Here is a 14,041-nt window from a genome sequence, read left to right as displayed (position 1 = left end):
ATATCAACTTCAATCTTCTACAGGGTTGGATCCTCCTACAACGAGGTCCACAATTCCTTGTCTTGTTCAAAGAACTGAGTGTAGCCTTTGACTGCATCTTCTAAGGTAGCCATTTATCCTTTAATAGCAGCCTTGCGCTACTCTCTAACTTATGTAGGAGTGGTTGGCTGCATCTTGAGTTGGAGCTCAGAGATTTTTAGTTGCAACTCAAATCTAACTTTGGAAATTTCCTCCTTAAACTCCTTAACTGCGATAGCTAGCTTCTGGATCTTCTCTATAGGGGCCCTTTCTATTGGAATACAGAGTTAGGGAAGCTCACTATAGGCCTATGCAGTTGCTGCTTCCAACTGCTAACTTCGCGCCATTACTTCCTCCCTTTCCTTGAAGGCCTATACATTTTCCTCAAACATCCACTTATTATTGGTTTTGACTTTGTTGATCATCAATAGTGTGCATTGTTCCTAACCTCTGAGCTCATCAGATACCCCTTGATGTAGCTCATGCAGTGTCTGGATAGGAAGTGTCACCAGGTTCAGACTCAGATCCTTCATGTGTAGGAGGCACACCCTGTCTTCTGATGCTTCGACGTGTAGTGACCCTTCTGGTAGCTGCACTGTGCAGAGGTCCATGTTGAGTTCTACTATTAAGGCTAACCTACTTGCTTGTTTTAGGCTCACTTGCTTCAGGCTCGTTTGTCCCACACTCACTTGAATAATACCTATTTGGACCTTCAATTCCTACAGGCCCTGATGCACCTTATCTAGCGTTTCTTGGTAGTGTTCTTCGATTTCACCCAAATTATTCTCCATGGCATTATGCACCACATCATCGATTTCATCTAGGTACCTCTTGGTGAGGACCAAAGGTGTCATGCTCGCTGATTTGTCTGACTTTTGCCTCTTGCGAAGCCCTATAGAACTCCTCTTTTGCTTCCTCTTGACGATGAAGGGAGACTCCAAGCCTGTGCCCCCTTCCTATTCTCCTTTTGTCTCTTCCTCCACATTTGTTCACTCTGTATATGACTCACTGAGGTCAGTAGTTGTTTGTGACATAGTGGCAGTCTTTTCATTTGGTGCATCAGTTTCTTTGGCAGAGACCCTTTCTTTGGTTGTTGCTTCCTCTGTTGCAACAACTTATTTATGTTGTGTGCCTTTTCTTTTTCCATTCCCTTCTCTTTTGCAAAATCCTTCTATGCTTCCTTTTTATTTTTTGTTGCCACTATTGTCGATGTTGTAGTCTACGTTGCTTCACCTTCAATAGTGTTACTAGTTTCCGCGCTGGCAGTAGAGGGGATAATCCAATCACTCAGCCATTTACTGACAACCCCTGGAATATCATCCTTCACAAATAATTATGGAAACTTGTGTCATGTGCGCGTGGCATCTTTCTTCACGCAAATGTGCAAACTATGAAAATCTGCCTTAAAATTTGCAACATTGTTGTATTGCGCATGCAAACTTGGTGATAACCTTGGTTGCTGGTTAATCACCATCCTCGGCTCTAGCTCAAATAAGCCCCAAAATATCTTCATCTCCATAATGCACTCGAGGTCTTTGGTGGCCCACAACAAAGTGAACTTCGTGGCCTTAGGTAGGTCTAGATCGTGCTGAGGGAACTAAATTTATTCGGGTATCCTCCATGCCACCAACGCGATCAACAACAACAACCATGCATAGTGGAACACCTTGCCCTCATCCTGGGCCTCTCTGTAGTCGTCCAAAAATTCATGACACAAGTACTAAGCCCAATTATACTAGACTCCTTTGGTGCACTACGAAGCCAAAGAGACTACTGGTGCCAGTACTTCATCTGCGCGACACTTCTGAATGATTTTTCTAGCCAATATTTGTGCATAGAACAACACCGAGCCATAAAATATGGAACTTATTATATAGTCACGCAACTTCTTCGTCATCTTAAAGTCTCTCTTCAGTAGATGTGCCAATTTCTTCTCCTGCGATTTTCCTACAAATGCCTCTGAAGGGTCCACTCCTTGATATGGAAATAAAGTTATTTTGTGGATTAACATATCAGTGATCAGGATGGGCCCTCCCAACCAGAGGCACCCATCATGCACCAACATCAAAAGTTAACGCACACAGACTATGTTTATAGTGTTGCAGCTAAACTGTGGCACCCACAACATGTTCAGTAGCCCCACATACCCAACTCCAGCCACCCATTTCATCGACTCAAGTCATGTGACCTCTGATTCCTCATAATATACCTTCTTCAGTTACTTGCTTGGGTCCAACTGTGGGAACTTCACATGGTCCCCCAGGTCACAATCCTCCATTTTTAAGTATTGTACCAGTGCCATCAAATTTCCCTCAAACATCACATTCTTTGGTAGCAAAGGTGTGGAGACCATGAACTTCACTAAATCCAGGTCATTGGGCACTTTAGCCACGAATTTTATTTGCGGTATATACGGCGGTAGCCGAGTTATCGGCTCAACCTCCTCTGCATCAATCTCCTCAACACCCCCAGCTAGTTCTTCCTCATCTAAGTCTAGGGGCTTCGTCAGCTGCCTCGATCGATCCATCTTTCCCTTCAGTTAGATCTCCTTTGGGTTTTTGTGGGACTATTTCCACAACTGTGCTTGCTAAGGCTTCTTCTGCTTCTTATCTCCCACCGTGGAAGCAGATGGTTTAGGCCTTGGCAACCTAGGCACTATAGTAGGAAACCCTATAGGTATAGGTTGGGTCAGATATGGCTCAGGTCGAATCACAGTCATTCTCCCAATGAATATTTCGCACTACCAGACAGTTAGATTTGCGAATCCTGGCTGTGAAATCTGCTCCTTAATTCTTTCCCAATCCTTGGCAGACATACAACACTTCTCTTGACACAAACAAAAGTGCAACAACTCAAGGAAAATTCTCAGGAAGCAAAGTGTTTGAATGTGGAGCGTCATGTTGTATTTATAGCTCAATTTGAATTCAAATGCATCCGTTCCCTCCAAATCCCTTTCATTAATGCATTTTTGGTGGCATATTTCCAAAGATATGCATCTTAAGTTCTCTCCCCCTGCTCCCTTTAACATAAAAAATCACCATCCAATCAGCTACAGTTCTTCCAATGGTCACTTTTTGGCCAGGCTGCATGGGACCTCCTAGCGCAGCTCTTTCGTCACAGCTCTCCTCTGCACCTTCACTTCATGCAACCATCCTTCTGGAAGTGTAGTTTATATTCTCACACTCCCCTGCAACTACCTGGACTACTAAGACTATTATGCATTCATATAGCCATTACGCAGGGGCGGGATCACCCTTGTACAACTTTAATCAGCTCCCAGTGATCTTTCCCAAAAATAATTCCCCATTCAACTTCACAAGCTGAACTACTCCTCCATCTGTAATCTCCTTAATAATATATGGCCCCAACCAATGCATTTGGAACTTCCTTGGAAACTTCGTGAACTTACTATCATATAGTAATACCAAATCTCCATTCTTAAAGGTGCATTGTTTGATATGGCAATCATGCCATGACTTTTCGCAATCCTTATGCACCTGCTGATGAAATCCTGCCAAGAAGTGATCTTCCGCCAACTCAACAAGCTATGTGGAGCATTCTTCTATGGTACCTCGATTGGCCATGTTTGTAACTACAACAATCCGCAAACTTGGCATGATGTACTCCATTGACATTACAACTTCTTATCCATAAACCAGTCTGAATGACATTTGTCTCATCAACTTTTTGCAAGTAGTTCTATATGCCCATAGAACAACTGGTATGCGCACATCCCAATCATTTTGCTTCACATTTCAAATCTTTGTTAAGGCATTCTCTAGGATTTTGTTAAAGGCTTCCACTATGTCGTTCGCTTGAGGATGATACAACGTACTTTTCTAACGATACATTTGGAACTCTTCAAGCAAAGGCGCAATTGTCTTGTTCAAGGAAAAATGTATTCACTCATCAAGATTTCAGGCAGCCAAATCGAGACAAAATGTATTCGAAAATTAACTTCGCAGTTGTAGTTGCACTACAATCCTTTACAGGCTATGCCTCAACCCACCTGGTTAGATATTCTGTCATTGTAATGATGTATATGTCTCTTGTCTTCTTTCCCAGCGGTTGTATTGGTCCCACGAAGTCTATTTCCCACTTATCAAACACTTGTAATGACACTTGTGGGTTTAAGGGAAATTCATCTCTTCATGATGACCTCCCTATTCTTTGACAGACATCACATGCCCTGCAATAAGCCTTAGAATCCTTATGCACAGTCATCCACCATAGTCCTGCTCATAGAATCTTCTACGCAGTTTCTCTTCCCGCATAATGTCCTCCTGCAACCCCTCCATGTGCTTCAGCAAGTATACTTGGTCATTCATACTCCAGGATGTACCTACGCAACACTTCATCCGATCCCATTTTATATAAGTGTCTTGCGATAAAGGAGAAATCTGTAGCCCGGACCACCAATTCTTTCTTTTGTTGTGTTGTATACCCTTTAGGAGCTGTACCTATAGACAAGAATTAGATTATGTCTGTGAAATGGTCATCTGTGATGCGCACAGCAAAGAGTTGCGCATCAGGAAATCCTTCCTCCAGATTTGTAGGTTTGTCACCATTCTCAATCCATGAGAGGTGATCTGGTCCAGCATTCAGTCGCCCCAGCTTCACAATTACTTCAAAGTCATATTCTCAAAAGAGAAGAAATCATCTATAGATCCCCCCCAACACATGCTTGTTGACCAGATACTTCAAATAAGAATGGTTTGTGTACATATTGAAGTGCACACCTATTGACGGTGCTGGACCTGCCAACATATCCTGGGATCTCCCCGGTAAGAAGTCCCAACTACACCTCAGACTATTTGGTGTAGGAGTCCCAGCAATGGATCGTACGTATCGCCTTGATCACGGTTTCACGCAGAGACAAGTAAGATATCCATATTGGTAGCAAGGGTGTGACATGTGCAACAAGTCAAGGAAGGTGCATGAACGGTTCTAACACAAGGAGGGCGATGTGATTTCACCCCTTGGAAACCTGTGAAAGCACCTGGCTAAGAAGGGAACACACAAGAAAATATGTGTCACAAGCTGGAAGGCAAGTAAGATGACAATCCAAATGTGATGGTTAAACCAAAAACACATTTCAGTAAGATTCATACATACATATACAGAAAGAGTCTATACACACATGCATAAGAAAATAGATACATATATCATTTAGAGTAAACAAGATAGTTGAAATACAATACGACATATGCATGAAACATGTTGGCTCTGTTATATTAAGAAGTGAAAGTTCCAATCATATAGTACAACCATGATTGACCACTAGTCCTCCCAGCGGAACTTTATAATCATTGCAGCCCGCTCCTCCAAAGAGATGTACTACACTACAAGAAAAAATGTCATTGGTGAGGGTCATGCCTGTGACGGACCTTTAAGGTCCGTCACCAATGTCACATATGGTGATGGTCTTTAAAAAAGCGTTGTTGTAAGTGTATATAGTGATGGTCCTTTAACGTTTGTCACCAAAGCCATTTTCAATGACACTTTTGGTGAGGGTCATTAAAGGCCCATCACTAATTCTCTCTTTGGTGACACTTTCGATGAGGGCCATTAAAGGCCCATCATTAATTCTCTCTTTGGTGATACTTCTAGTGACGATCTTTTATTGACCGTCACCAATGATCTTTTTGGTTACTTTTGGTGATAGTCAATAAATGTTTATCATCATTGATCATTCCAATGAGTTTTCGATGATGATTCATGCCTTTGATGGACCTTTAAGGTCCATCACCAATGTCGCATATGGTGATGGTCTTTAAAAAATCGTTGTTGTAAGTGTATATAGTGATGGTCCTTTAAGGTTTGTCACCAAAGCTATTTTCAATGACACTCTTGGTGGGGGTCGTTAAAGGCCCATCACTAATTGTATCTTTGGTGACACTTTTGGTGAGGGTCGTTAAAGGTCCATCACTAATTATCTCTTTGGTGACACTTCTAGTGACGATCTTTTATTGACCCTCATCCTGCTCTTTTTGGTTACTTTTGGTGACAGTTAAAAAATGTTCGTCAGCATTAATCATTCCGATGAGTTTTTGATGATGCTATGTACCTGTTACTATATTTTTTGTCAAAAGATAATGATTTAAGAACATTGTTGTGGAGACTTTTTCATTATGTGTCCAAGGTCATAGTGGTTATAATAGTTAGTTAATTTTGTAGAGTTGAGGCTTCTGTGATCCATAACAAGTTTATGATAGATTTTTCGGCGAAAATCACATGAGAAACCATTTGTCGACGCGTTTTGAACCAACCAGTGTGGTTCATCGTCAGGAAAAGTTGAAAAACAGATCCATCTTAGCCTGTTTAAATAGCTAGAGCAGAGACACCAACGGTTACCTGGGCAAAAAGTTGACTTAAGGAGCAAGGTCAAATTTAGTTATATTAGGTATAAAATAAATAAATATATAAATGAAAAAATAAAAATAAATTATAAATGGTATCATTAGTTAGGTAAAACTAAAGGGAAGTAGTTACGTAACGGAACTTCTCTTATAATATATAAATATGTAAACAAATTAATGGGTTAATTAGTTAGAATTAATAAATAAATAAATTAGAACAATAGAATAAATAAATTAAATAATCAAATAAATAAATAAAAAGAGGAAATAAGGATTAGAAAATAAAATAAAATAATTATAGTTAGTTAGAGGTATTAAAAACTAAAAGGAAAGTGGTTATATAATGGATAAATAAATAAATAAAATTAAAATTAATTAATAAAATAAAATAAAATAAAAATGTAAGAATAATTAAAAATTGATATTATTAGTTAAAAATATTAAAAGTAATAACGGACCTTTCGGAGGACAGAGGATGAATGGGCTAGGGTTTGATCCGGGAACCCTAGGCCTATGGCCTAGGTGATGCAGGTGGTGCAGGGAGGTTATCGGGCGGTACGGGGTCAGGCGATAGCTGGAATTTCCATCGAGGACGGTCCGGGCAGACATCTGGAGAAGGCGACAGCTGGGGATTAGGACTGAAAGCTGTTTTGGTATCGGCAAACGGGGTTCTTTTGAATACGGGAGTTTTACGGTTTTCCCTTTCGCGGTGTTTCGTTGCGGTGAAAAACCTCTGACGGCATTATCCCTGTGGTTTTTTCTTGAAACTGGCAACCTGAAGCAGTTTCTGCAGTTTCCCCTTCGGGCTCCGGGAGTAAGGTGGTTGCAGTTTTTTACGGGGCGGATTAACCATGGTAAAACATAATGAAACGGTCGACCTGGACCCAGCCCTTGAAGACATTCTTACTGTCTGGGGAAAGGAAGTCACGGAGAAGAACATCAGTGAGATCATAGGGCATTCTACCAGCTTATCGTCTGCGTTTTTTCCAGGAGGATTTTCGTGGCGTCAAAATCCGGCAAAAGGGTTATTGGAAGAAAGCATGGAGCTTGCGAGCGGGTTCGGAAGAGGAGGAAGGGTTTTGGAGGTGATAAGTCCCCATTCAAATCCGGGCACACTGAATGACAAGGTTTGTCCTTCACCAATCTGTAAGTCCAGTTCTCCTGTAAAAAATTTCGTTTCTTTGGGCGGTCTTGAGGACATTATCAATTTTCTCCAAATCCACGGGGTATGGAGGTCGGTGGAGGGTGTTCAGGGCGTTGGGAAAGGCTCGCGAGAGAGGAGCATACAGCCGGATATTAATAGAACCCTTTTTTCAAAAGAATCCCTGCAGAGCCTTTCTAAGGGGGAGGAGGGTTTTGCAGGCTTTGGCAAGCTATCGTCCTCGGGGGTTTCTGCAAACACTTCGTGTCTTGGGAAGCCGGAGATAGGCGGCTCTTCAGCTCAGGGAGAAGCGGGTAGTCCTGTGGAGGGTTTGATTGAATCCCCACCAGGCAATGGTGTTCAAAACATCGTGGATGATGGAAATTTCCAAAAAAGGGATGAAGGAGGTTCGATCCCTGTCTCTGGCGGTAGAGAATCGGAGACGGCAACAGAGAAGGTAGGGGAAAAAAGAAAGAAGGCGAAATCGTGGAAAAAGAAACAGATCTCAAATCTGGTTCTAGGTATGGACGTTCAGGTCGAGGACGCTTTGGAAGTGGCAGAATGTACGCTTGTTGGCAGAGAAAGAGGGAGGTATGTTTCTGGGAAATTTTTAAAGCAGTGGGCAGAGAGTCAGTGGTTGGAGACCCCGGCAAAATCTTTCAGGACTGCAACTCTGGTAAAAGGCTGGTTTATGGTAAAATTTGACTCAATGGAAGCTATGGAATGGGTTGAGGGGAGAAATTGGGCGTTCGGGAGCAGACCCGTCTTCTTTAAAAGATGGACTCCCCTGTTCGATGCTTCGAAGGAGAAGGTTGACGAAATTCCCGTATGGGTTAGGGCACCAAACCTCCCTCCGTTCTTATGGGTGGACTCAGTCTTCAAGTCAATTGGGAACCATTTGGGCACATTCCTGGATGTTGATAGATCTTACTTGCATACCTATGAAAGAGCGGTCGCAAGGATTCTAGTAAGGCTTAATCCGACGGAAGGACTTGCTGAATCGTTTACGCTGCAGTATAGGGACTATGTTTACGAGCAGATATTAGATTATGAACTCTTTCCCTTCAGATGCCACTGCTGTCATGAATACGGACACTTAGCGAGGGATTGCCCATTGGGGAAAAGAAGAAGGAGGGCACAGCAAAAGGCAGAGGAATGGGAGGATCTGATGGGATATCCCGAAACACAGAAGAAGGCTGACAGCGTGGCGGTTGATCATCAGAATGAAGTCCCTATACCCCAGTCGGAAGAAGGCATGCCGCAGAAGGAGGAGATCCCGGATCGAGAAGCAGAAGTTCAGCCACACCGGGAAGCTCCAGACGCAGCTTTGGTCGACCCATCGGAGGACCCCCCATCCGGTATGCAGTCCTCTCCATTAATGTTCTCTGTAAATTCTGAATCTTTTAATGATGGCCTTGTGGCAGATGTACCTATGGTCTCAAATTTAGATGATCCTCTACAAAACATAGAATCACTATCAGAAGCTATCCTGTCTTTAAATCTGAACTGTGAGGATCTTCCTAAGGAGAGTCAGGGAATGGGTAGCTCATCTGGTGCTCGTCATTACAACCTTAGATCCCACCATAAGAGACCCTCTTACACAAATGATCTCCTGGAATCGGTGGGTGGTCTTAGTCCTGAGACATTTAAGGGTACCTCTAAGAAAGGTAGAGGTCGAAAATCTCTTTTTTCAAAGGCTCAAGTTAAGGCAAAATTTGATGTGGCTGACGGGAAACAAATGTCGATTCCTGGGGCGCTTAGAGCAGCGAAAGCCCCTGAGTCGGTTATCAAATGATCTGTATGTCCTGGAATTGCAGGGGTTTAGCTAGTAAACCCAAAAAACTAGCTCTGAAAGACCTCATCTTCCGCCATAACCCGAATTTAGTTTTTCTCCAGGAAACCCTGGGCAAAAGTACTGATGTTGAATCCATTTTGCAATCCCTATTCCCGGGTTGGGTTTTTTTTGCACTCGATGCTTCTGGTCATTCTGGAGGTCTTGCCATAGGCTTTAAGGATGGAAGATTTAAGGTTCAAAACTGCTGGGGATCGTCTCAAGCTCTTGGTATGGAGGTTCGCTCGGCTGATTTTGACCAGCCTTTGTTGTTTATAAATGTATATGGACCTTGTCAGGGCAGGGTCCCTTTTTGGACTGATTTTTTATCAAAAGAGCTTTTACTCAATAAAAACCTGATAATTGGGGGTGATTTAAACTTCTCTCTGGGGATGGCTGAAGCTTGGGGGCCCACTGCGAGGGAAGATCCATTGATAGATTTTTTCTCAAAAGCTCTCCAGAATTCAAAATTGATTGATGTTAATATTATAAAGGCTAAGTAGACCTGGAGGAACAGAAGAACGGGCGAAGGGAGAATTGCAAAGAGATTGGATCGTTTCCTCATCAATGAAACTCTGGCTGCATATATTCCATTGTTCAGGCAATGGGTGGGGGACGGGGGAAACTCAGATCATTTTCCCATTTTCCTTGAATTCTCAAAGCCCCCTGCTAAGCCGGCCACTCCTTTCAAATTCAATGCCTCTTGGCTTCAGGAGGAATCTTATCAACAGCTCTTCAGGAACACTTGGAGACATCTGGGCCCAAATTCCCCGGTTAACAAAGGAGGCCACTTTATGGAGAATTTAAAAAGGCTTAAGATAGCAACCATCGAATGGGCTTTTGAAAGGAGAAGAAAACAAAATGAGGAGTTGGTAAAAATTGAGGAGGCTCTTAGTCTGCTGGAAGATCCGGAAGCGGATGCTTATGTATCCCAGGAGTCGAAAGAAAAAAATTTGGCTTTAGAAAAGAGCAGAGCAAAAATATTGCTGGACAAAGAAGAGGAGTGGAGGCTGAAAAGTAGGGCCATTTGGTTGAAAGCAGGGGATGAAAATACAAAATTTTTTCATAATTACGCAAAGGGACGGAAAAATGCAAATACCATATGGAAGATGAAAGATCCTGAAGGTAGGGAGGTGTCTTCTTTTGAAGCGGTTTCCTCTTTGGCGAAGAGTCATTTTCAATCCCTCTTTTCTGACCCTGGGGGGATCTCTTTAGCAAAAAATATCAGAACAGCCCAAGCCTTCCCTAGATTTGTGGAAGAGGAGGAAGCAGAAATGCTATATAGGGAAGTGGATAAGGAGGAAGTAGAGTGTATTATAAAAGTAATGCCAAAGGAAAAAAGTCCGGGGCCGGATGGCTGGACTATAGAGCTCTTCTCCCATTTTTTTGATCTTATTGGTGATGAGCTTGCTGAGGTGGTGGAGGAATCTAGAAAGAAAGGTGAAATCTATAGTCCATTCAATGCTACTTTTATTGCACTCATTCCTAAAACTGAGAATCCTGATTCCTTTGAAGATTTCAGGCCCATCTCCCTTTGCAACACCATCTATAAGATAATAGCAAAGATCATTACGGTGCGCCTGAAGCCTATTTTATCTGTTTGTATCTCAAATGAGCAGTTTGGGTTCCTGGACGGTCGGCAAATTCACGAAGCGATAGGAGTAGCCCAGGAAACCATCCACAGCATCAGGCAAGCAAAGAAGAAAGGGGCAGTGTTAAAAATTGATCTTTCCAAAGCCTATGACAGGATTAGCTGGTCGTATCTCAGATTATTATTGACTCATCTTGGATTCAAATTGGAGTTTATAAATTGGATAATGGGGTGCATTACAAATGTTAGTTTTGTTGTGTTGATAAATGGGGCTGCCTCTCATTTTTTCAAAAGCCAGAGAGGTCTGAGACAAGGATGCCCCCTTTCCCCCCTGCTCTTCCTCCTGGCAGCTGAGGGTCTCAGTAGACTGATATTAAAAGCAAAGCAATCAGGTTTTCTCACAGGTTTGGAGGTTGCTGTAAACCATTTCATATCTCATCTTCTGTTTGTTGATGATATATTGTTATTTTTAAATGGGAATTTAAACGAAGTCAAAGTTCTTAAAGATATCATTGACCTGTTTCTGAAAGCTACAGGCCTTCAAATTAATCCCAGAAAGTCACACTTTATTATGGAGGGCTTCAACAGGCAAGAGGAAACTGCAATAACATCCTACTTGCCTTTTGAAACCTGCCATATGGATCGGCCTTTCAAGTACCTTGGGTTTTGGTTAAAACCGTCCTCATACTGAAAACAGGATTGGCATTGGTTAGTGGCAAAAATTGAACAGAGGATATCGCACTGGAGTTTCAAGTGGTTATCAAGAGCCAGTAGATTGACACTGGTCAATTCAGTTCTTCAAGCCATTCCTGTCTTTTGGGCAGCGCTGACTTGGATTCCCAAAGGGATTATTCATAAAATCAAGCAGATTTGTAGCAGATTCTTGTGGTCTGGTTCTAAGGAAGATTCAGTGCTTTCCTGGGTCGCTTGGGACAAGATTACTAGACCAAAGGAGTGGGGAGGATGGGGAGTTAAGCAACTCGTGGACTTTTTCCAATCCTTGGCGGCAAAATCAGGTTGGCGAATTGTAGTAGCAGAGAACCTTTGGACTAGGGTTGTCAAAAGGAAATACATTGATCCAGTCCCCCTTGAAGAATGGATCAGGAGTCCAAACAAAAAAGGGAGAAATTGCTCGGTCATCTGGAAGGCAACTACTGAAGCTTTCAAAATCATCGAACAAGGTCTAGCATGGCAAGTGGGGAACGGTGAAAGTCTGCAGATTGGTAAGGACCCTTGGGTAGGGTGTAATGAACTGTTTGCTTTATCTCCTGGTCTGATTCCGCACCTTGATTCAAAAGGAATTAAAACTTTAAATCAGATAGCAAACATGGGGTTGTCGTCCATTTGGGGACAGGCTTGGAAATCGGCAGAAGATCTGGACATGGATCACCCTTGGAGAGATGAATGGCGGGGCTTCATTCAGGAACTTAATCGCTCAAATGTCAGGATAAAGGACATCCCAGATTCACTGGTTTGGGCACATGCAGAGACAGGTCGATACTCCCCAAAGGCCGGCTATAATTTTCTGATGAAAAGAAAGGGGTGGGATCCCCCGGTTTGGTGGGCTAAGCCTCTTTTCAAGTTGAAATGCCCCAAAAAAGCTAGAATTTTTCTCTGGTGCGCTTTAAAAAACAAGATCCCCACGTGGGATATTCTTCAAGCTCGCTTCAAGCAGGGGCCGAGTAGATGCCCTCTATGCAAAAATGATTCTGAATCTATCGCGCACCTTTTTGTGAGCTGTCCTTTTACTAAAACAGTTTGGGAAGAAACAAAAAAACTTCTGAACATCTCTGGGAAATGGGAAGGGGATGATTTATCAGCTGCCTGGGAATATTGGTGGACCCATTACCCTGAGAAAAACTTGAGAAATCTCCCTCCTATTGTCTGTTGGGGTATTTGGATTGCCCGGAATGGTTGCATTTTTAAAGAAAAGGTCACCCCAGTGAATGTCATTGCTATTCAAGCCTCAGCCATTTTAGCTAGCATTCCTGAACCGGAGGTTTCTCAATCTTCAAACCAGCGAAAGGATTTCGTTATCAGAGAGGGCATTCCCTGGGCTTTCTTTGATGGGGCAGCTCAAAACAATATTGCTGGAGCCGAAATTATAATCCATCTAAGTCCCTCTCACTCATTAAAAGCCTCAATAGGACTTGGGATGGGTACAAATAATTTCGCTGAATTATCAGCCTTAAAACTTCTCCTCTGCTGGCTCATACATAGGAATATCCTCACAGTTCAGATTTTTGGAGACTCTGCAAATGTAGTAAACTGGGTCAATGAGAAATTTAGATGCAGGAATTATATGCTGATGCCTCTGTTAGAAGAAGTCCAAAGATTAAAGTCTCTCTTTAATATTTTCTCCATTGCTCATATTTACAGGGATAAAAATGCAGAAGCCGACCGATATTCTAAAGCAGGTCTACAGCAGATTCTGGGATCTTGGAGGATAACAGAACAAGTTCAGGAACAGATCCGTGTGTCGGATCTTCCCCCATACTCTTAGTTTATTTTTCTCTTTTTTTGTATGAACATGTATGAAATACTCCTGAAGCAGGAGAGACAGTTGTTTTTTCTCTTGATTTTGATTTTTGTATTGGGCTGTTTTCCTGTTAAAAAGGAGGCCCAGATGCTATGCGACAGGATTTGAAATATTATTTTTTGATAGGGCTGTTACAGGCCGTGATCAGGAGAGCTTCCAAAGTCTCTTGATTAAAAGATTTGGCAAAAAAGACACCACTGAGGAGATTTAAAAATCTCTATGGCAAAAGAAAACTCTGCTGAATGTTTACACATTCCTTTTGTAGCTTTTTTATTTCTTGATTAATAGAAAAGCGCGGTATTTTTTCCTCAGAAAAAAAATAACGGACCTTTCCTTATAATAAACATATAAATGGGTTATTAAGATGAAAGAATGTTGGAAATAATAAATAAATAAAAATAATAACAACAACAATAATAGAATTAAGTTATTAAAGATAAATAAATACATAATAATAATAATAATAGAATTAAGTTATTAAAAATAAATAAATAAATAATAAAATAAATAAATAATAATAATAAAAATATAAATAACAATAAAAATAAAATAAGAGACAAGA

The 14,041-nt window shown here is 41.8% G+C and overlaps 1 protein-coding gene across 1 annotated transcript; it reads left to right on the top strand.

The window, feature by feature from the left end:
- The first annotated feature begins 9,318 nt into the window (after positions 1-9,318).
- Positions 9,319-13,443, top strand: LOC149171569 (uncharacterized). Its single transcript, XM_089426021.1, has 4 exons — positions 9,319-9,848; positions 9,951-10,789; positions 10,969-11,039; positions 11,638-13,443. The coding sequence occupies exons 1-4, from the start codon at positions 9,319-9,321 to the stop codon at positions 13,441-13,443; spliced, it is 3,246 nt and encodes a 1,081-aa protein (XP_089282147.1).
- Positions 13,444-14,041: the final 598 nt, after the last annotated feature.

Source organism: Pinus tabuliformis, chromosome 4_2 (assembly GCF_031772625.1).
Source record: "Pinus tabuliformis cultivar Carrire ecotype Pingquan chromosome 4_2, CPIR1, whole genome shotgun sequence".
Lineage (NCBI taxonomy): Eukaryota > Viridiplantae > Streptophyta > Pinopsida > Pinales > Pinaceae > Pinus > Pinus tabuliformis.
The sequence above is the reverse complement of the archived record's forward strand: the minus strand, read 5'-3'. Positions and strand labels throughout refer to the sequence as shown.

What these genes read in the sequence shown, in the direction of transcription:
- LOC149171569 (XM_089426021.1), top strand. Translation starts at nt 9,319, where the DNA reads ATGTCCTGGAATTGCAGGGGTTTAGCTAGTAAACCCAAAAAACTAGCT. An exon ending in GTTAATATTATAAAGGCTAA is followed by an intron (nt 9,849 to 9,950) that starts GTAGACCTGGAG and finishes TCCATTGTTCAG; the next exon opens with GCAATGGGTGGGGGACGGGG. An exon ending in GGAGGAATCTAGAAAGAAAG is followed by an intron (nt 10,790 to 10,968) that starts GTGAAATCTATA and finishes TCAAATGAGCAG; the next exon opens with TTTGGGTTCCTGGACGGTCG.